Consider the following 23,360-nt stretch of genomic DNA (forward strand, 5'->3'; position numbering starts at 1 on the left):
CAAATGTTCAAGCAACATTCCAAACATCTGCTTTGTTCCATCAAAGACGAAGCGGTAATAATTGCTATTATGACAAAATAAGGACTTAATTATTTAATTAAGCCTGTCTGCTTCTGTTGTTCACTCTGGCAACATCACCCGCTGCACCCATGATATCCATACTGCCTTTTCTCAGTCCCTTGTCTCAGTCACAGTAAGTTTTTGCTATTCATGCCACAGTGCAAGTGTTTTGTTTCATGTTTATAGTTTATAGCCTTTGTGCTAGTCTTTTGTTTCATAGCCCACATTTTGTACTTCCGCCCCGGTGCGCGCCTTTTGTTTATTCCTTTTATGAGTAAAATAAGTTGCTCGGGCCAACTTCTCTTTGCCTCGGAAAAAACAATCCACGCCCAAGTCCAAGTTTTGACAAACATAGAGAAACTCGAGAAGAACTATCGAATGCAAATAACGTCTGTGTAACATTAACTTGCCCTATTATGCTTATTGGCCCGTGGAAAGGAATTATTATTTGGTAATTATTGTAAATATGAATATATAGATAATTATTGATTTTTTTTATGACCTAGGGAAATTAAGAGCAGGAGAATAATATATTTTTGTTGTAAATGTAACCTTCCTGTGATTATAATCCCTCAGATATCAGGGCGGAAAGGGAATGTCAACACAAGCATGGAAAACACACAATGTCGACAAAATAGTCAAATCACTTTAACACTCTTAAAAATAATGAATATGTAAGAAATGCTTCATAAAGCGTAAGAAAATGTCAACATTGTCACGTCTATTGGATCATGTTTTGTTTTGGTCATGTTTGGTTTTGTTTTTTGGACATTCAGTTCCTGTCCCTGCACTTCCTTGTTTGTTTTATTGCCATAGCAACTCATTAGTTTTCACCTTGTCCTCATGTCCCACACCTGTTTTCACTAATCACCACAGTATTATTTAATTAAGCCTGTCTGCTTCTGTTGTTCACTCTGGCAACATCACCCCCTGCACCCATGATATCCATGCTGCTTTTTCTCAGTCCCTTGTCTCAGTCTCAGTAAGTTTTTGCTATTCATGCCACAGTGCAAGTGTTTTGTTTCATGTTTATTGTTTATAGCCTTTGTGCTAGTCTTTTGTTTCATAGCCCACATTTTGTACTTCCGCCCCGGTGCGCGCCTTTTGTTTATTCCTTTTATGAGTAAAATAAGTTGCTCGCGCCAACTTCTCTTTGCCTCGGAAAAACAATCCACGCCCAAGTCCAAGTCTTGACAAAAATAGGGAAACTTGAGAAGAACTATCTAATGCAAATAACGTCTATGTAACATTAACTTGCTCTCTTATTCTTATTGGTCCGTGGAAAGGAATTGTTATGTAATAATTATTGTAAATATGAATATATAGATAATTATTGATTTTTTTAATTCCTAGGGAAATTAGGAGCAGGAGAATAATATATTTTTGTTGTAAATGTAAGCTTCCTGTGATTATAATCCCTCAGATATCAGCGTGAAGGTAAGAAATGATGATTTATGTCAAATTAAATCAGACTATGAAACAGAAAAACTTGCACAAGGCACAAAAGGCAAAACAAAAGAGCTAGCATGGGAGCCAAAGAAATAACAAAGGAATTAGCATGGGAGCTAACAAAACAAAACTGTTTAACAGAATCGGGCATCGAGGTTGTCACTGTTGCGCGTAACACAAACTAGGAAGCAAGAACGAATGGATAAAAGAAGGCAGGCTTAAATAAGGACAGCAATCAGAAAACAGGTGCGCTAAGTGATTATGGTAACAAGATCAAACAAGGAAGTGCCACCAGGAACTAAGGCAAACATTAGCAGAACAAAGTATAAAAAGACTCAAAAACAAAACATAATATGATCCGGGCAGCGGATCATAACAAAAATATAAACATAGAGAAAGCTGAGAATAACTATTTCAGGTTTAGTGTTTGGAAACAATGGCTGTGTAACATTAATTAGGGCCCGCATGGCCAAAGGACCTATTGTTTTTCGTGCGTTTTATTATTCTTTATTTATTATTATTCCGACGCCTCTTTGAACTGTAATTTGACCCCCTGAACATGCTTCAAAACTCACCAAATTTCACACACTCATCAGAACTGGCGAAAATTGCCATCTAATAGAAAAACCAAACCCCAAAAATCAAAAATGCGTTCTAGCGCCCCCTAGGAAAAAAAAAAAACAGACTGCTTGTAACTTCCGTTAGGAATGTCGTAGAGACATGAAACAAAAACCTCTATGTAGGTCTGACTTAGACCTACATTTCCCAATTTAAACTTCTATAGCAAAAATCAACAGGAAGTTGGCAAAAATCCCTTCAAAGGCAAAATTTTCGCAAAAAATGCTATTTTTTGCCTCTTTGAGCTGTAATTTGACCCCTTTAAAATGCTTCAAAACTCACCAAACTTGGCACACACATCAGGACTGGCAAAAATTGCGATCTAATAAAAAAACCAAACCCCAAAACTCAAGATTGCACTCTAGCGCAATTTTTGAATAAAACACAGAAAAAACTGCTCCTAGGAAGAAAACACAGACAAAACTAACTGCTTGTAACTTCCCGTAGGAATGTCGGAAAGACATGAAACAAAAACCTCCATGTAGGTCTCACTTAGACCTACATTTTAATGATCAACATCCTTCAGCAAAAATCAACCGGAAGTTAAAAATTACCCCTTCAAAATAAAAGTTTTGTAAACACCCGTCACCTTTTTCAAACGTTATCTCCTTTGAGCGTATTTTTCGTTTCAGCTTCAAACTCGCACAGAAGAGAGTTTGAACCCTTCTAATTAAAAGTTATCGAAAGAGTTTTGATTACTGCTCCGGTTTGGATTTTACGCACCATCAAAAAAACCTGCGCAAATTTTCCTAAAAAATGTAATTTTTGCCTCTTTGAGCTGTAATTTGACCCCCTTAAAATGCTTCAAAACTCACCAAACTTGGCACACACATCAGGACTGGCATAAATTGCGATATAATGAAAAAAACAAACCCCAAAACTCAAAATTGCGCTCTAGCGCAATTTTTGAATAAAACACAGAAAAAACTGCTCCTAGGAAGAAAACACAGACAAAACTGCTTGTAACTTCCCGTAGGAATGTCGGAAAGACATGAAACAAAAACCTCCATGTAGGTCTCACTTAGACCTACATTTTAATGATCAACATCCTTCAGCAAAAATCAACCGGAAGTTAAAAATTACCCCTTCAAAATAAAAGTTTTGTAAACACCCGTCACCTTTTTCAAACGTTATCTCCTCTGAGCGTGTTTGTCGTTTCAGCTTCAAACTCGCACAGAAGACAGTTTGAACCCTTCTAATTAAAAGTTATCGAAAGAGTTTTGATTACTGCTCCAGTTTGGATTTTACGCACCATCAAAAAAACCTGCGCAAATTTTCCTAAAAGATGTCATTTTTGCCTCTTTGAGCTGTAATTTGACCCCCTTAAAATGCTTCAAGGTGCAAGTTAAAGCACAACTATGCAAAGCAAAAGCCAATTATCAACAACATCCAGAAAAAACGTCTGTAATTTCACCCCCTTAACATGCTTCAAAACTCACCAAATTTTACACACACATTGGGACTGGCGAAAATTGCCATCTAATAAAAAACCAAACCCTAAAAATCAAAAGTGCGCTCTAGCGCCCCCTAAGAAAAAACACAGACAAAACTGCTTGTAACTTCTGTTAGGAATGTCGTAGAGACATGAATAAAAAACTTCTATGTAGGTCTGACTAAGACCAGGGCTTGAGTCTCGGCGGCAGCAGTCAAAGGCGGGCCCGACCAACGCTGCTTGCAGCTTTAATTTGCCATGTTATTCTTATTTATCGATGGAAAGGAATTTTTGTTATGGAGTAAATATTGTAAATATGATTTATTTTTATTTTTTATGACGTAGCGAAATTAGGAGCAGGAGAATAATTTATTTTATCCTAAACGTAACATTCCTGTGATTATAATCAAGGCAGAAAGGAAATGTCAACACAAGCATGGAAAACAACGTAAACAAAATAGTCAAATCACTTTGAACACTTAACAATAAGCTCGTAAAAATAAGAAATATGTAAGAAATGCTTCATAAAGTGTAAACAAAAAGTGTGAAAATGTAAACATAGAGAAACCTGGGAATAACTATCTAATGCAGGTTTAGTGCTAGGAAATAACGTCTGTGTAACATGAATTTGTCCTCTTTTTAGCTTGCTAGTAGGCTAACGTTAGCATCCTCGCACTAGCGTGCTAACTTTTTTGTAGCTACTTTTGTTACCGTTTAGCCCAGAGTCCCATTACTTGGTATGTGACACTCGTTAACTGTTGGCATGCAAACGATAGCATGCTAGCAAGTTAGCTTCCTAGCAGGCTAACGTTAGCATCCTCGCACTAGCATGCTAACTTTTTTTAGCTACTTTTGTTACCGTTTAGCCCAGAGTCCCATTACTTGGTATGTGACACTCGTTAACGGTTGGCATGCAAACGATAGCATGCTAGCAAGTTAGCTTGCTAGCAGGCTAACGTTAGCATCCTCGCACTAGCATGTTAACTTTTTTAGCTACTTTTGTTACCGTTTAGCCCAGAGTCCCATTATTTGGTATGTGACACTCGTTAACTGTTGGCATGCAAACGATATCATGCTAGCAAGTTAGCTTGCTAACAGGCTAACGTTAGCATCCTCGCACTAGCGTGCTAACTTTTTTTTAGCTACTTTTGTTACCGTTTAGCCCAGAGTCCCATTACTTGGTATGTGACACTCGTTAACTGTTGGCATGCAAACGATAGCATGCTAGCAAGTTAGATTGCTAGCAGGCTAACGTTAGCATCCTTGCACTAGCATGCTAACTTTTTTAGCTACCTTTTTTTACCGTTTAGCCCTGAGTCCCATTACTTGGTATGTGACACTCGTTAACTGTTGGCATGCAAACGATAGCCTGCTAGCAAGTCATCTTACTAGCAGGCTAATGTTAGCATCCTCACACTCGCAAGCTAACTTCTTTTTAGCTACTTTTGTTACCGTTTAGCCCAGAGTCCCATTACTTAGTATGTGACACTCTTTAACTGTTGGCATGCAAACGATAGCCTGCTACCAAGTTAGCTTGCTAGCAGGCTAACATTAGCATCCTCGCACTAGCATGCTAACTTTTTTAGCTACCTTTTTTTACCGTTTAGCCCAGAGTCCTATTACTTGGTATGTGACACTCATTAACTGTTGGCATGCAAACAATAGCCTGCTAGCAAGTCATCTTACTAGCAGGCTAACGTTAGCATCCTCACACTCGCAAGCTAACTTCTTTTTAGCTACTTTTGTTACCGTTTAGCCCAGAGTCCCATTACTTAGTATGTGACACTCTTTAACTGTTGGCATGCAAACGATAGCCTGCTACCAAGTTAGCTTGCTAGCAGGCTAACATTAGCATCCTCGCACTAGCATGCTAACTTTTTTAGCTACTTTTGTTACCGTTTAGCCCAGAGTCCCATTATTTGGTATGTGACACTCGTTAACTGTTGGCATGCAAACGATAGCATGCTAGCAAGTTAGATTGCTAGCAGGCTAACGTTAGCATCCTTGCACTAGCATGCTAACTTTTTTAGCTACCTTTTTTTACCGTTCAGCCCTGAGTCCCATTACTTGGTATGTGACACTCGTTAACTGTTGGCATGCAAACGATAGCCTGCTAGCAAGTCATCTTACTAGCAGGCTAACGTTAGCATCCTCACACTCGCAAGCTAACTTCTTTTTAGCTACTTTTGTTACCGTTTAGCCCAGAGTCCCATTACTTAGTATGTGACACTCTTTAACTGTTGGCATGCAAACGATAGCCTGTTACCAAGTTAGCTTGCTAGCAGGCTAACATTAGCATCCTCGCACTAGCATGCTAACTTTTTTAGCTACCTTTTTTTACCGTTTAGCCCAGAGTCCTATTACTTGGTATGTGACACTCATTAACTGTTGGCTTGCAAACAATAGCCTGCTAGCAAGTCATCTTACTAGCAGGCTAACGTTAGCATCCTCACACTCGCAAGCTAACTTCTTTTTAGCTACTTTTGTTACCGTTTAGCCCAGACTCCCATTACTTAGTATGTGACACTCGTTAACTGTTGGCATGCAAACGATAGCCTGCTAGCAAGTTATCTTACTAGCAGGCTAATGTTAGCATCCTCGCACTAGCCTGCTAACTTTATTTTTAGCTACTTTTGTTACCGTTTAGCCCAGAGTCCCATTACTTGGTATGTGACACTCGTTAACTGTTGACATGCAAACGATAGCATGCTAGCAAGTTAGCTTGCTAGCAGGCTAACGTTAGCATCCTCGCACTAGCGTGCTAACTTTTTTTTAGCTACTTTTGTTACCGTTTAGCCCAGAGTCCCATTACTTTGTATGTGACACTCGTTAACTGTTGGCATGCAAACAATAGCCTGCTAGCAAGTCATCTTACTAGCAGGCTAACGTTAGCATCCTCACACTCGCAAGCTAACTTCTTTTTAGCTACTTTTGTTACCGTTTAGCCCAGAGTCCCATTACTTAGTATGTGACACTCGTTAACTGTTGGCATGCAAACGATAGCCTGCTACCAAGTTAGCTTGCTAGCAGGCTAACGTTAGCATCCTCGCACTAGCATGCTAACTTTTTTTTTGTTACCGTTTAGTCCAGAGTCCCATTACTTGGTATGTGACACTCGTTAACTGTTGGCATGCAAACGATAGCCTGCTAGCAAGTTATCTTACTAGCAGGCTAATGTTAGCATCCTCGCACTAGCCTGCTAACTTTTTTTTAGCTACTTTTGTTACCGTTTAGCCCAGAGTCCCATTACTTGGTATGTGACACTCGTTAACTGTTGGCATGCAAACGATAGCATGCTAGCAAGTTAGCTAACTAGCAGGCTAACGTTAGCATCCTCGCACTAGCGTGCTAACTTTTTTTTAGCTACTTTTGTTACCGTTTAGCCCAGAGTCCCATTACTTTGTATGTGACACTTGTTAACTGTTGGCATGCAAACGATAGCCTGCTAGCAAGTTAGCTTGCTAACAGGCTAACGTTAGCATCCTCGCACTAGCGTGCTAACTTTTTTTAGCTACTTTTGTTACCGTTTAGCCCAAAGTCCCATTACTTGGTATGTGACACTCGTTAACTGTTGGCATGCAAACGATAGAATGCTAGCACGTTAGCTTGCTAGCAGGCTAACGTTAGCATCCTCGCACTAGCGTGCTAACTTTTTTTTAGCTACTTTTGTTACCGTCTAGCCCAGAGTCCTATTACTTGGTATGTGACACTTGTTAACTGTTGGCTTGCAAACGATAGCATGCTAGCAAGTTAGCTTGCTAGCAGGCTAACGTTAGCATCCTTGCACTAGCATGCTAACTTTTTTTTAGCTACTTTTGTTACCGTTTAGCCCAGAGTCCCATTACTTGGTATGTGACACTCGTTAACTGTTGGCATGCAAACGATAGCATGCTAGCAAGTTAGCTTCCTAGCAGGCTAACGTTAACATCCTCGCACCAGCATGCTAACTTTTTTTTAGCTAATTTTGTTACCGTTTAGCCCAGAGACCCATTACTTGGTATGTGACACTCGTTAACTGTTGGCATAAAAACGATAGCATGCTAGCAAGTTAGCTTGCTAGCAGGCTAACGTTAGCATCCTCGCACTAGCGTGCTAACTTTTTTTTGGCTACTTTTGTTACCGTTTAGCCCAGAGTCCTATTACTTGGTATGTGACACTCGTTAACTGTTGGCATGCATATGATAGCATGCTAGCAAGCTAACTTAGGCTTGCTAACTTTTTCATCAATTTTACACTTTTTTTTTCTATTTCCGCAGCCGCGCACCTTTGAGTCATTCACTTTGGGAAATGAAACATGCTGACTGTTATCACGCTACCGTCAGCACAGATGCTATGTGTTAGCATTTTTTATGAAAACATTCTACTTATTTAGGCTAGCTCTGCGACTCATTTTTTCACCCGTTACACCTAAAACTCACGGATTTTGACCCTCGGCACCGTCGTATACGTACGGCGGTTCCGGCGACCCCCGGGAATTTCTTCAAATAACCTCTTTTTGCCGCCATTTCGGTCACTCACCTGGTCATGTCCCTTCTTCTTCTTCTTCTTCTTGCCCCAGCACCCGGAACTCTCCGCGTCCTTCCCGCCCGTGTCGCACAACAGCCCGTCCAGCTCCTCGGACCCGCCCTGCTGGTTGTGGGAGGTCTCTGCGGCCAGGCGGTAGGACAAGTTCCTCAGGATGCACACGCAGTTCTCCACCGTCTGGAGGCAGGAGGGAAGTGTCACTCAGGAGGAGGACCAGGGGTGGTCTCCTGGTTGTTGGAACTACGTAGTCGTGTGTACTTGTTGTGTGTTGTTTGCTGTGTGATGTTGCCTCCTTCTAAGTTCGTTTTGCTGTGGTTGTGTGTTGTTTGCTGTGTGATGTTGCCTCCTTCTAAGTTCATTTTACTGGGGTTGTGTGTTTGCTGTGTGATGTTGCCTCCTTCTAAGTTCATTTTACTGTGGTTGTGTGTTGTTTGCTGTGTGATTTTGCCTCCTTCTAAGTTCATTTTACTGTGGTTGTGTGTTGTTTGCTGTGTGATGTTGCCTCCTTCTAAGTTCATTTTACTGTGGTTGTGTGTTGTTTGCTGTGTGATGTTGCCTCCTAAGTTCATTTTACTGTGGTTGTGTGTTGTTTGCTGTGTGATGTTGCCTCATAAGTTCATTTTACTGTGGTTGTATGTTTGTTGTGTGATGTTGCCTCCTTCTAAGTTCATTTTACCGTGGTTGTGTGTTGTTTGCTGTGTGATGTTGCCTCCTTCTAAGTTCATTTTACTGTGGTTGTGTGTTTGCTGTGTGATGTTGCCTCCTTCTAAGTTCATTTTACCGCGGTTGTGTGTTGTTTGCTGTGTGATGTTGCCTCCTTCTAAGTTCATTTTACTGTGGTTGTGTGTTGTTTGCTGTGTGATGTTGCCTCCTTCTAAGTTCATTTTACCGTGATTGTGTGTTGTTTGCTGTGTGATGTTGCCTCCTTCTAAGTTCATTTTACCGTGGTTGTGTGTTGTTTGCTGTGTGATGTTGCCTCATAAGTTCATTTTACTGTGGTTGTATGTTTGTTGTGTGATGTTGCCTCCTTCTAAGTTCATTTTACCGTGGTTGTGTGTTGTTTGCTGTGTGATGTTGCCTCCTTCTAAGTTCATTTTACCGCGGTTGTTTGTTGTTTGCTGTGTGATGTTGCCTCCTTCTAAGTTCATTTTACTGTGGTTGAGTGTTGTTTGCTTTGTGATGTTGCATCTTTCTAAGTTCATTTTACTGTGGTTGTGTGTTGTTTGCTGTGTGATGTTGCCTCCTTCTAAGTTCATTTTACCGTGGTTGTGTGTTTGCTGTGTGATGTTGCCTCCTTCTAAGTTCATTTTACCGTGGTTGTGTGTTGTTTGCTGTGTGATGCTGCTTTCTTCTAAGTTTATTTTACTGTGGTTGTTTGTTGTTTGCTGTGTGATTATGCTTCCTTTTAAGTTCATTTTACTGTGGTTGTGTGTTGTTTGCTGTGTGATGTTGCCTCCTTCTAAGTTCGTTTTGCTGTGGTTGTGTGTTGTTTGCTGTGTGATGTTGTCTCCTTCTAAGTTCATTTTACTGTGGTTGTGTGTTGTTTGCTGTGTGATGTTGCCTCCTTCTAAGTTCGTTTTGCTGTGGTTGTGTGTTGTTTGCTGTGTGATGTTGCCTCCTTCTAAGCTCATTTTACTGTGGTTGTGTGTTGTTTGCTGTGTGATGTTGCCTCCGTCTAAGTTCATTTTACTGTGGTTGTGTGTTGTTTGCTGTGTGATGTTGCCTCCTAAGTTCATTTTACTGTGGTTGTGTGTTTGCTGTGTGATGTTGCCTCCTAAGTTCATTTTACTGTGGTTGTGTGTTGTTTGCTGTGTGATGTTGCCTCCTTCTAAGTTAATTTTGCTGTGGTTGTGTGTGTTTGCTGTGTGATGTTGCCTCCTAAGTTCATTTTACTGGGGTTGTGTGTTGTTTGCTGTGTGATGTTGCCTCCTTCTAAGTTCATTTTACTGTGGTTTTGTGTTGTTTGCTGTGTGATGTTGCCTCCTTCTAAGTTCATTTTACCGTGGTTGTGTGTTGTTTGCTGTGTGATGTTGCCTCCTTCTAAGTTCATTTTACCGCGGTTGTGTGTTGTTTGCTGTGTGATGTTGCCTCCTTCTAAGTTCATTTTACTGTGGTTGAGTGTTGTTTGCTTTGTGATGTTGCCTCCTTCTAAGTTCATTTTACCGTGGTTGTGTGTTTGCTGTGTGATGTTGCCTCCTTCTAAGTTCATTTTACCGTGGTTGTGTGTTGTTTGCTGTGTGATGTTGCTTTCTTCTAAGTTTATTTTACTGTGGTTGTTTGTTGTTTGCTGTGTGATTATGCTTCCTTTTAAGTTCATTTTACTGTGGTTGTGTGTTGTTTGCTGTGTGATGTTGCCTCCTTCTAAGTTCGTTTTGCTGTGGTTGTGTGTTGTTTGCTGTGTGATGTTGTCTCCTTCTAAGTTCATTTTACTGTGGTTGTGTGTTGTTTGCTGTGTGATGTTGCCTCCTTCTAAGTTCGTTTTGCTGTGGTTGTGTGTTGTTTGCTGTGTGATGTTGCCTCCTTCTAAGCTCATTTTACTGTGGTTGTGTGTTGTTTGCTGTGTGATGTTGCCTCCGTCTAAGTTCATTTTACTGTGGTTGTGTGTTGTTTGCTGTGTGATGTTGCCTCCTAAGTTCATTTTACTGTGGTTGTGTGTTTGCTGTGTGATGTTGCCTCCTAAGTTCATTTTACTGTGGTTGTGTGTTGTTTGCTGTGTGATGTTGCCTCCTTCTAAGTTAATTTTGCTGTGGTTGTGTGTGTTTGCTGTGTGATGTTGCCTCCTAAGTTCATTTTACTGGGGTTGTGTGTTGTTTGCTGTGTGATGTTGCCTCCTTCTAAGTTCATTTTACTGTGGTTTTGTGTTGTTTGCTGTGTGATGTTGCCTCCTTCTAAGTTAATGTTGCTGTGGTTGTGTGTTGTTTGCTGTGTGATGTTGCCTCCTTCTAAGTTCATTTTACCGTGGTTGTGTGTTGTTTGCTGTGTGATGTTGCCTCCTTCTAAGTTCATTTTACCGCGGTTGTGTGTTGTTTGCTGTGTGATGTTGCCTCCTTCTAAGTTCATTTTACTGTGGTTGAGTGTTGTTTGCTTTGTGATGTTGCATCTTTCTAAGTTCATTTTACTGTTGTTGTGTGTTGTTTGCTGTGTGATGTTGCCTCCTTCTAAGTTCATTTTACCGTGGTTGTGTGTTGTTTGCTGTGTGATGTTGCTTTCTTCTAAGTTTATTTTACTGTGGTTGTTTGTTGTTTGCTGTGTGATTATGCTTCCTTTTAAGTTCATTTTACTGTGGTTGTGTGTTATTTGCTGTGTGATGTTGCCTCCTTCTAAGTTAATTTTACTGTGGTTGTTTGTTGTTTGCTGTGAGATTATGCTTCCTTTTAAGTTCATTTTACTGTGGTTGTGTGTTGTTTGCTGTGTGATGTTGCCTCCTTCTAAGTTCGTTTTGCTGTGGTTGTGTGTTGTTTGCTGTGTGATGTTGCCTCCTTCTAAGTTCATTTTACTGTGGTTGTGTGTTGTTTGCTGTGTGATGTTGCCTCCTAAGTTCGTTTTGCTGTGGTTGTGTGTTGTTTGCTGTGTGATGTTGCCTCCATCTAAGTTTATTTTACTGTGGTTGTGTGTTGTTTGCTGTGTGATGTTGCCTCCATCTAAGTTTATTTTACTGTGGTTGTGTGTTGTTTGCTGTGTGATGTTGCCTCCTTCTAAGTTCATTTTACTGTGGTTGTGTGTTGTTTGCTGTGTGATGTTGCCTCCTTTAAGTTAATTTTACTGTGGTTGTGCGTTTTTTGCTTGTGTCTGCATTATGCTAAAATGCTAACAGGGATTGTTGATTTCCATTGGCTTGGTGTGTTTGTTGGTATTCAGAACGTGTGTGTGTGTGTGTGTGTGTGTGCGCGCGCTACCTTGCTGTCAATCTCACTGCTTCCCAGGGCGGTCTGGATGACGTAGAGAAAAGCGTCCGTCAGACCCTCACACTCTCGCATTCTCCTGCGGGCCTCCTCCCCTGCAGAACTCACATTGCTAACACACACACACGCACACACACACGCACACACACACACTTCATTAGTGAACATGCATAAAGAAAGACGTCCGAGGTGTGTTTTGTCTTCAAACTATTCAATTGACAAACATCACTGGCCAAACTTAAGGTGGAAGCCTAGAAATAATCAAATAAATAATAATAAATGCACTAATAAAGTACTTCATCTTTTCTGATTGGCTGTATTTGTCCTCATTTTGACATTAAAAAAAGAAACATGCAACTGTGTATCTTTCAACCTTTCATACCATCTAATAATGCAACTAAATATTATATTATCAAGCATTTTTGTGATAAATATACTTAAAATATGTGCTAAACTTAGGATTACAAAGCATGTTATCCATCAAATTGTACACTGTAATAAAAAAGGATATATATATATATATATATATATATATATATATATATATATATATATATATTCATACTGTAAAAAATGCCAGTTTTTTACCATAAAAAAATACTTTTTTTCATGTACTTTAATAGTGTTTCTTAACCATAGGGCCGCGAGTTCCTCCTAGAAGGCCAGTAAAAAAACCCTGGCATTTTTTTTTGCACATTTTATGGTAAAATTCTGGCGATTGAGCTACCAGTTTTTTGTGTTTTTTAAACCATAAAAACACTTTGGTACCGTTTTTCCATACATTTTTAATCGTGTTTCTTAACCATAGGGCCGCAAGTTCCTCCTAGAGGGCCAGTAAAAAAACGGTACGTAAAAAAAAACTGCCATTTTTTTCCCGCACATTTTATGGTAAAATTTTGGCGATTGAGCTACCAGTTTTTTGTGTTTTTTAAACCATAAAAACACTTTGGTACCGTTTTTCCATACATTTTTAATCGTGTTTCTTAACCATAGGGCCGCAAGTTCCTCCTAGAGGGCCAGTAAAAAAACGGTACGTAAAAAAAAACTGCCATTTTTTCCCGCACATTTTATGGTAAAATTTTGGCGATTGAGCTACCAGTTTTTTGTGTTTTTTAAACCATAAAAACACTTTGGTACCGTTTTTCCATACATTTTTAATCTTGTTTCTTAACCATAGGGCCGCAAGTTCCTCCTAGAGGGCCAGTAAAAAAACGGTACGTAAAAAAGAACTGCCATTTTTCTCCGCACATTTTATGGTAAAATTTTGGCGATTGAGCTACCAGTTTTTTGTGCTTTTTAAACCATAAAAACACTTTGGTACCGTTTTTCCATACATTTTTAATCGTGTTTCTTAACCATAGGGCCGCAAGTTCGTCTTAGAGGGCCAGGTGTAATTCACTTTCCCACCACTTGTGGCAGTAATGACAATAGCAAACAAACAGAAGAAGTCTGGATTTCAAGACAGAAATTTCTCAAGTGCAAAAATTATGACTAAAGTGGTGAAGTTGTGTTTTTATTTGCACTTTAACTTTGTTGACTAATTGACTATAAAAACAACATCTGTTGATTTTACAGTTAAAAACTGGCATTGGCGTTTCACGGACTTGAAACGGGAGAGCAGGTGGTCAGCCGTGGAATATTCCATCTTCAATCAGGCTCTCTATCAGCGTTCCCTAACAAGGCGTGACAAAGATGAAATGAGAGTTTAGCTCTACTAATATCAAATATTCCTTGAAGAAGACGCAGTACTCGAGTTTCTTTTGTACTTTCTCAATCCAAATATCCATCTTCACTCCACTAAAATGTGGACTCGAACCTAACACAAACACAAACACGGTGCATCCGTCCTTAAGCCCAACAGTGAGTCATGTTACATGCAGCTAAGTCTGTCATATTCCAGGGCGGGAAGGGGAAAAAAAAACACAAAAAAAAAAAGTCCGACACCACAGAAGCTAAATATAGTGACATAGTACTACTGGGCCAGAGGATATTTTTACTGCGACTGTGAAGGATGGCACCACAAGAAGAACAACCGCGTGTGGAAATACTTGAACCACGCCTTCTAGCTCAGACTATTTTTACTGGATGTATATGTACATGTATACATACATATATACACATTCATATACACATGTACATAAATACATGTACCTGTATACACTATACACTATACACATACATACACAAATACATACATATATACACATTCATATGCACATGTACATAAATACACATACATTTATACATGTACATATACCTTTATACACTATACACATACATACACATATATATACATGTACATATACATATGAATTTATACACTATACACATATCTACATGTACATATACATATGAATGTATACACTATACACATATCTACATGTACATATACCTTTATACACTATATACATATATACATACATATATACACATACATATATATATGTACGTATACAAATGAATTTATACACTATACACATATATACATATACATATACACATGTACATAAATACACATACATATACAAATGTAAATATATACATGTACATACACACATATATATACATACATGTATACACATACATATATATATATGTACATATACATATACAATTATACACTATACACATATATACACATACAGTATACATATTTACACATACATATATATACATATACATTTATACACTATACACATATATACACATACATATACACTCGTATATGTATATATGTACATATACATTTATACACTATACGGATATATACATACATGTATACATATATACACATACATATATATGTACATAAAAATATACATTTATACACTATACACATATATACATACATACATATAATTATACGCTTTTCACATATATACACATACATATATACATATATATATATATATAAATATATACAATTATACACTATACACATATATACATACAGTATACATGTATAGATATATACACATACATATATACAAGTACATACATGTACAATTATACACTATACACATATATACACAAACATATATACAATTATACACTTTTCACATATATACACATACATATATACATGTATATATACAGTATATATATACACAATTATACACTATACACATATATATATACATACATATATACATGTACATTTACATTTATACACTATACAGATATATACATACATGTATACATATATACACATACATATATATGTACATAAAAATATACAATTATACACTATACACATATATACACATACAGTATACATGTATAAATATATACACATACATATATACATGTACATACATATACATTTATACACTATACACATATATACACATACATATATACAATTATACGCTTTTCACATATATACACATACATATATACATGTACATTTATACATATAGACACATACATATATACATGTACATAATTAATAGTTAAATGAGTTTTCTCTATGTTCATGACTATTTACATTGCAGATTGTCACTGAAGACATGAAAACTATGACACCTGTGAAGTGAAAAGCATTTCAGGTGACTACCTCGTCGTGAATCCCATCAAGGGTGTTCAAAGCAGTAATCCGAGCAAAGGGTGGCTATTTTGAAGAAACTACGATGTAAAACATGTTTTCAGTTTTTTTTGTTAAGTACTTAACTCCACACTCCATTCATAGTTTGGATGTGACAATCTCCAATGTAAATAGTCTGTACTGTACATAGAGCTCAAGTCATACAGAAGTTTCTTAAGCGCCAAAAAATATGACTAAAGTGGTGAAGCTGTATTTTCATTTGCACTTGCAGCCAATTAATTCATGGATTGTTTTCTTTGCTGACAGCCATATTTCAAACAGTTAAAAAACAAAACAAGCAAACATTCTAAAAAGGTGTACTTGTTTGTGCTACGGCGCCATCTGTTGGAGCAGTTCTCTTACTGCAGGTCCTGCAGTGTCCTTCCATCTAGTGATTTAAACCGGAAGTTAGAAGCGGCATCCTGTTTTCTAGCTGTCCAATTAATTACTACAAAGTTTGCACTTGTTTTAGTAGACACAAACTTTTAGTAGATGAGGCATATGTATTCGACACATCAGTTCCAGTTCCACGGGGCAATGGTTAGCACTTTGGATTTTGGAATTGGTAAAAACCCATAAGCTGCGAGGGTCAACACAGATCTGGCAACGATTGCTAAAGACTGGATACTTAGAAGTGAATGGGAACCGATGAGTACCATATTGAACTGATAGAGCCATACCTTTTTGCTGGAAACCGCTAGAACTCTAGAAATAAAACTGACTGGGCGGTTCAAGACCCACTATAGGTCTGGATTTGTTGAGGAACTAATGACTAACTGTTCCGCTTGAGCATAGGCACCGTACCACCAACTGATCAGGGTCGGGACACAGTTGTGCAGACTAATGACTAACTGTTCCCCTTGAGCATAGGCACCGTACCACCATCTGATCAGGGTCGGGACACAGGTGTGCAGACTAATGACTAACTGTTCCCCTTGAGCATAGGCACCGTACCACCAACTGATCAGGGTCAGGACACAGGTGTGCAGACTAATGACTAACTGTTCCCCTCGAGCATAGGCACCGTACCACCAACTGATCAGGGTCGGGACACAGGTGTGCAGACTAATGACTAACTGTTCCCCTTGACGATAGGCACCGTACCACCAACTGATCAGGGTCGGGACACAGTTGTGCAGACTAATGACTACCAGTTCCCCTTGAGCATAGACACCTTACCACCAACTGATCAGGGTCGGGACACAGGGGTGGAGACTAATGACTAACTGTTCTCCTTGACGATAGGCACCGTACCACCAACTGATCAGGGTCGGGACACAGTTGTGCAGACTAATGACTAACTGTTCCCCTCGAGCATAGACACCGTACCACCAAATGATCAGGGTCGGGACACAGTTGTGCAGACTAATGACTACCAGTTCCTCTTGAGCATCAACACCGTACCACCAACTGATCGGGGTCGGGACACAGTTGTGCAGACTAGTGACTAACTGTACCCCTCAAACATAGGCACTGTTCCACCAACTGATCAGGGTCGGGACACAGTTGTGCAGACTAATGACTACCAGTTCCCCTTGAGCATAGACACCGTACCACCAACTGATCAGGGTCGGGAGACAGTTGTGCAGACAAATGACTAACTTCCCCTCGAGCATAGGCACCGTACCACCAGCTGATCAGGGTCGGGACACAGTTGTGCAGACTAAGGACTACCAGTTCCCCTTGAGCATAGACACCTTACCACCAACTGATCAGGGTCGGGACACAGGGGTGGAGACTAATGACTAACTGTTCCCCTTGACGATAGGCACCGTACCACCAACTGATCAGGGTCGGGACACAGTTGTGCAGACTAATGACTAACTGTTCCCCTCGAGCATAGACACCGTACCACCAACTGATCAGGGTCGGGACACATAGTTGTGCAGACTAATGACTACCAGTTCCTCTTGAGCATCAACACCGTACCACCAACTGATCGGGGTCGGGACACAGTTGTGCAGACTAGTGACTAACTGTACCCCTCAAACATAGGCACTGTTCCACCAACTGATCAGGGTCGGGACACAGTTGTGCAGACTAATGACTACCAGTTCCCCTTGAGCATAGACACCGTACCACCAACTGATCAGGGTCGGGAGACAGTTGTGCAGACAAATGACTAACTTCCCCTCGAGCATAGGCACCGTACCACCAGCTGATCAGGGTCGGGACACAGTTGTGCAGACTAAGGACTACCAGTTCCCCTTGAGCATAGACACCTTACCACCAACTGATCAGGGTCGGGACACAGTTGTGCAGACTAATGACAAACTGTTCCCCTTGACGATAGACACCGTACCACCATCTGATCAGGGTCGGGACTCAGGTGTGCAGACTAATGAATAACTTCCCCTCAAGCATAGGCACCGTACCACCAACTGATCGGGGTCGTGACACAGGTGTGCAGACTAATGACTAACTGTTCCCCTCGAGCATAGGCACCGTACCACCATCTGATCAGGGTCGGGACACAGCTGTGCAGACTAATGACTAACTGTGCCCCCCAAGCATAGGCACCGTACCACCAACTGATCAGGGTCGGGACACAGGTGTGCAGACTAATGACTAACTGTTCCCCTCGATCATAGGCACCGTACTACCAACTGATCAGGGTCGGGACACAGTTGTGCAGACTAATGACTAACTGTACCCCTCAAGCATAGGCACTGTTCCACCGACTGATCAGGGTCGGGACACAGCTGTGCAGACGCCCCCAAACTCTGACATGCTACTAACTGTAGAAGAGGACACTTCCTAGAGACCTATAAAGTACTTAGTTACAATAGAACAGGACACGGAGGTGGAGACACTGACCGGAGGCAGCCGGTGGAATTGCGGAGGACCTGGGAGGAGTGCAGATGTAATTTTCGGTCCTCTTGCGTGTGGGGCGAAGTGTCCCAGCCCGAGTGGGGGATGATCACGGCATTAGTCAGAACCGCCAGGGCATCCTGGATGATTGGCATCTTCAGGCCGTCGCACGATGAGAGGTTCCATAGAACACCTGCGGAAGAAGGGAGAGAAGCGGGCTTAAGGCAATGGGGCTGAAACTCCATTTATCTGTGGGCCGCGGTGGGGAGAGTTGGGGTGTGGCTGGGCTGGACAAAGTATGGACTCCTGCATCTGTGTCTTCTAAATGATGATCCTAAACTATGGTAAGTAATTATAAATGTTACTTTTATAAACATGTTTTACATTTTCCCACCGCTGAGTTACCCTAAGGATGATCAGAGACACTTCTGCTTGCTTACGTCCAAGAAGACCGAGGTAACGGACACCTCGGTCTCCTTGGACGTATCCTCGCTCATCCATGCGGACTGGACACTGTCCGAGAGTTGGTGGGCGGCCGAGGGTGGAGTTGGCTCTCTCGGTTGCTTTGTTGGGTCTGCTCCCGTCTCTGGCCATGCTCCCCCCAGCCCAGCAGACGATGGCCTGGAACACCGCCAAGGCCACCACAGTCTATATGTTTTTGTTTTGTTGTTGTTGTTTTACTTTTCATGTCCTTTGTGTTCTTTGATGCTTCGTTCTTACACACATGCTTATGTTTAAGCAGAGGGCCACAACATATGGGCCTGCAGTCCACTACTATGGGCCTGCGGTCTGCACAATATAGGCCAGGTGAATGCAAAATTTGGGCATGAATGCTGGAAAATATGGGCCTGTGTTATGAACAATATGGGCCTGCAGAATGCAAATTATGGTCACGCGGTATGCAAATTATGGGCCTGCATGATGGAGAACGTAGGCCTGCGGAGTGCGAAGTATGGGCATGCGGTATGCAAAATATGGGCCTGCATGCTGGAATATATGGGCCTGCTATATGCAACACATGGGCCCGCAGAATGCAAAAATTGGCCCGCAGAATGCAAAATATGGGCGTGCTGAGTGGAGAACGTGGGCCTGTGGTCTGCAAAATATGGGCCTGATGATTGCAAAATAAGGGCTTGCATGCTTGAAAACATGGGCCTGTGATATGCAACATATGGGCCTGCAGCCCACTACTATGGGCCCTGCGGTCTGCAATATGTGGGCCTGCGGTCTGCACAATATAGGCCAGGTGAATGCAAAATTTGGGCTTGCATGCTGGAAAATATGGGCCTGTGTTATGAACAATATGGGCCTGCAGAATGCAAATTATGGTCATGCGGTATGCAAATTATGGGCCTGTATGATGGAGAATGTAGGCCTGCGGAGTGCGAAGTATGGGCATGCGGTATGCAAAATATGGGCCTGCATGCCGGAATATATGGGCCTGCTGTATGCAAAATATGGGCCCGCAGAATGCAAAAATTGGCCCGCAGTGTGCAAAATATGTGCGTGCTGAGTGGAGAACGTGGGCCTGTGGTCTGCAAAATATGGGCATGATTGCAAAATAAGGGCTCGCATGCTTGAAAACATGGGCCTGTGATATGCAACATATGGGCCTGCAGTCCACTACTATGGGCCCTGCGGTCTGCAATATATGGGCCTGCGGTCTGCACAATATAGGCCTGGTGAATGCAAAATATGGGCCTGTATGCTGCAGAATATGGGCCTGCAAAGTGAAAAATATGGGCATGTGCTATGTAAATTTTAGGCCTGCATGCTGGAGAATATAGGCCTGCGGAGTGCAAAATATGGGGATGCGGTATGCAAAATATGGGGGGCTGGGGATGTGGTTCAGGTCAGGACTCTGTGCAGGCCAGTCAAGTTCATCCACACCATATTCCGTCATCCATGTATTTATTCCACTTATGGGTTTTTTTGTAAAAATATTTTCAAAATGTGCATGCCCAATATATATATATATATATATATATATATGTATATATTGTGTTTTTTATGTTGGTTTAATAAGTAAAAAAAAAACACAAAAACTTTTTTTTAATCAATTTTTTTTAATTTTTATTATTTCTTGTGCGGTTGGGGTTGGGGACCACTACTTTAGGGGGACTGAACCTCCTAGAACTGCAGAACACTTAAAAAAAAAAACACAACAGAAAGCGGGGCTTTATCCGTATTAAAAGTTCTAGCAACCTTTTTTGATGAATCAACTCTCATTAAAAATAAAATAAAATATGCAAACACTTGTGTTGTGTGGTTGATCCAAGGTTATGCAGATGTATCCTCATTAATATGCGCATACATTCTCAGAGAGCAACTGTGACCGATAAGACCAAAAAATATCTTTAAGTTGATGAGTGAGGTTCTGAAAACGTCTACTTGTTGTCCTTGGGTCAACGCCAATAATCAAGTCAACCGCACGCAAATAATCATTTTCAGCGCAGTTGACCTCGGCTTTGTTGAACGCCGGCGTCCTCATGTGTGGACGTTGCTACTCACATCAATGCGAGAGCGAGAAGAGAGTCGTTAAAAGGACAAACAGTAATTAGCGGGGAATCTGCCGTCTTTTCTCATGCTCACCGCGTCTCTCTGAAGGAGCAAAACACTTTTTGAATGTAATTACAAAGTCTGAATAGGTTTTTTTGTTAGTCCTCAAGGGCCTAATACATATACATATATACATACATATATATATATATAATTTTTAGGTAACTATTACTGCGACCTGAAAAGAAATTTGAAGTTTTTGTTCGAAAAATCCTAAAAGACGGAACAAAAGTGTGCGGAGTGGAAACACGAACACGCCGATGGTTTGACGCCGCCTGCCTCACGTTTGCTTTGGACTGCGTTAGTATGACATCATCCGCTTCAGGAGGGAAGCAGAGTGGGGCTTTTTATCTTTCATCTGACACACACACACACACACACACACACACACACACACACACACACACACACACACACACACACACACACACACACACACACACACACACACACTGATGAAGGGGGTTAATTGCCTCATCCTTACATCACGAGCGGCAGGAGGTTACAAATGAAGACTTTCTTTGTCCCTGCATATCTCACCCGGGCTTCCTTCTCATTTCCGCCTCCTGCATCATAACGTCGCATTTTTTTCGGGATGGCGTCCGTCACAAGTGGTGACTTCCTTCAGCCACAAAATAAAAGCCCACATTTTCTCCGATCTGACGTTTTTTGGGCAACATTTTTGCAGTTTCGGGCAGCCGTCGTCCACATTTGTCTTCCTTTGCCTGACACGAAGTCACCACTCCATCAGTGTAGATATTGGGTGTCACTATGTAAAAGCGCTTTGAGTCACTAGAGAAAAGCGCTATATAAATCTAATTCACGTCACTTTGACAAGTTCACGTTATTACCGTGTAATTACCGTGTTATTAACATGTCAACATTTGTAACCTTCTACAGTAATGATCTTATTAAAGTGTATTTGCAGCATTTTATAGAAATTATAATATTAACATGTAATTAACATGTTATCATTCTATTTTTTCATAGTAATTAACATATTGTAGCGTTTTTTTATAGTAATTGTTAATGTGTAATTGACATCCATCCATCCATTTTCTACCGCTTGTCCCTTACGGGGTGGCGGGGGGCGCTGGCGCCTATCTCAGCTACAATCGGGCGGAAGGCGGGGTACACCCTGGACAAGTCGTGTGTGTAATTGACATGTTATTTGTAATGTTTTATAGTAATTATCTTATTTATGAACGTGTAATTAACATGTGAATATTTGCAACTTTTATAGTAATTATATTAAAGTGTAAATAATATATTGTAACGTTTCATAGTAATTGTTAACGTGTAATTAACATGTTATTTGTAATGTTTTATAGTAATTATGTTAATGTGTAATTAACGTGTTAATATTTGTCATCTTTTATAGTATATATGTTAACGTGTCATTAACATGTTATTTGCAACGTTTTATAGTAATTATGCTATTAAAGTGTAAATAACATATTGTAGCGTTTCATAGTAATTGTTAACGTGTAATTAACATATTTGTAATGTTTTATAGTAAATATGTTAATGATGTGTAATTAACATGTTATTTGTCATCTTTTATAGTAATTATGTTAACGTGTAATTAACATGTTGATATTTGCAACGTTTTATAGTAATTATGCTATTAAAGTGTAAATAACATATTGTAGCGTTTTATAGTAATTGTTAACGTGTAATTAACATATTTGTAATGTTTTATAGTAAATATGTTAATGATGTGTAATTAACATGTTAATATTTGTCATCTTTTATAGTAATTATGTTAACGTGTAATTAACATGTTGATATTTGCAACGTTTTATAGTAATTATGCTGTTAGTGTAAATAACATTGGAACGTTTCATAGTAATTAACATGTTATTATTTGTAATGTTTTATAGTAATTACGTTAATGTGTAATTAACATGTTAATATTTGCAACTTTTATAGTAATTATGATATTAAAGTGTAAATAATATATTGTAACGTTTCAGAGTAATTGTTAATGTGTAATTAACATATTTGTAAAGTTTTATAGTAAATATGTTAATGTGAAATTTGCATGTTAATATTTGTCATCTTTTATAGTAATTATGTTAATGTGTAATTAACATGTCGATATGTACAACGTTTTATAGTAATTATGCTATTAAAGTGTAAATAACATATTGTAAAGTTTCATAGCAATTGTTAACGTGTAATTAACATGTTATTTGTAATGTTTTATAGTAATTATGTTAATGTGTAATTAACATGTTAATATTTAATTATATATTTTATTAACGTTTAATAGTAATTATGATATTAAAGTGTTATTTACATATTATTGCAATGTTTCATAGCAATATTTATGGTGTAATTAGCATGTTATTATTTGTAATGTTTTATAGTAAATATGTTAATGATGTGTAATTAACATGTTAATATTGTTCATCTTTAT

General features: G+C 39.7%; 1 protein-coding gene across 6 annotated transcripts in view; it reads right to left on the minus strand.

Annotated features, from left to right (window-relative positions):
• Positions 1-23,360, minus strand: part of ctnnd2b (catenin (cadherin-associated protein), delta 2b) — a 236,984-nt gene that overhangs the window by 24,785 nt on the left and 188,839 nt on the right. For all 6 annotated transcript variants that reach the window (XM_061890179.1, XM_061890183.1, XM_061890182.1 and 3 more), the window contains 3 exons: positions 18,386-18,572; positions 11,980-12,097; positions 8,078-8,260 (listed from right to left, as the gene is read on the minus strand). In XM_061890179.1, the coding sequence (XP_061746163.1) occupies positions 8,078-8,260; positions 11,980-12,097; positions 18,386-18,572 (488 nt within the window). The remainder of the gene's footprint in view (positions 1-8,077; positions 8,261-11,979; positions 12,098-18,385; positions 18,573-23,360) is intronic.

The sequence above is a fragment of the Nerophis ophidion genome, linkage group LG28 (genome assembly GCF_033978795.1).
Source record: "Nerophis ophidion isolate RoL-2023_Sa linkage group LG28, RoL_Noph_v1.0, whole genome shotgun sequence".
Taxonomy (NCBI): domain Eukaryota; kingdom Metazoa; phylum Chordata; class Actinopteri; order Syngnathiformes; family Syngnathidae; genus Nerophis; species Nerophis ophidion.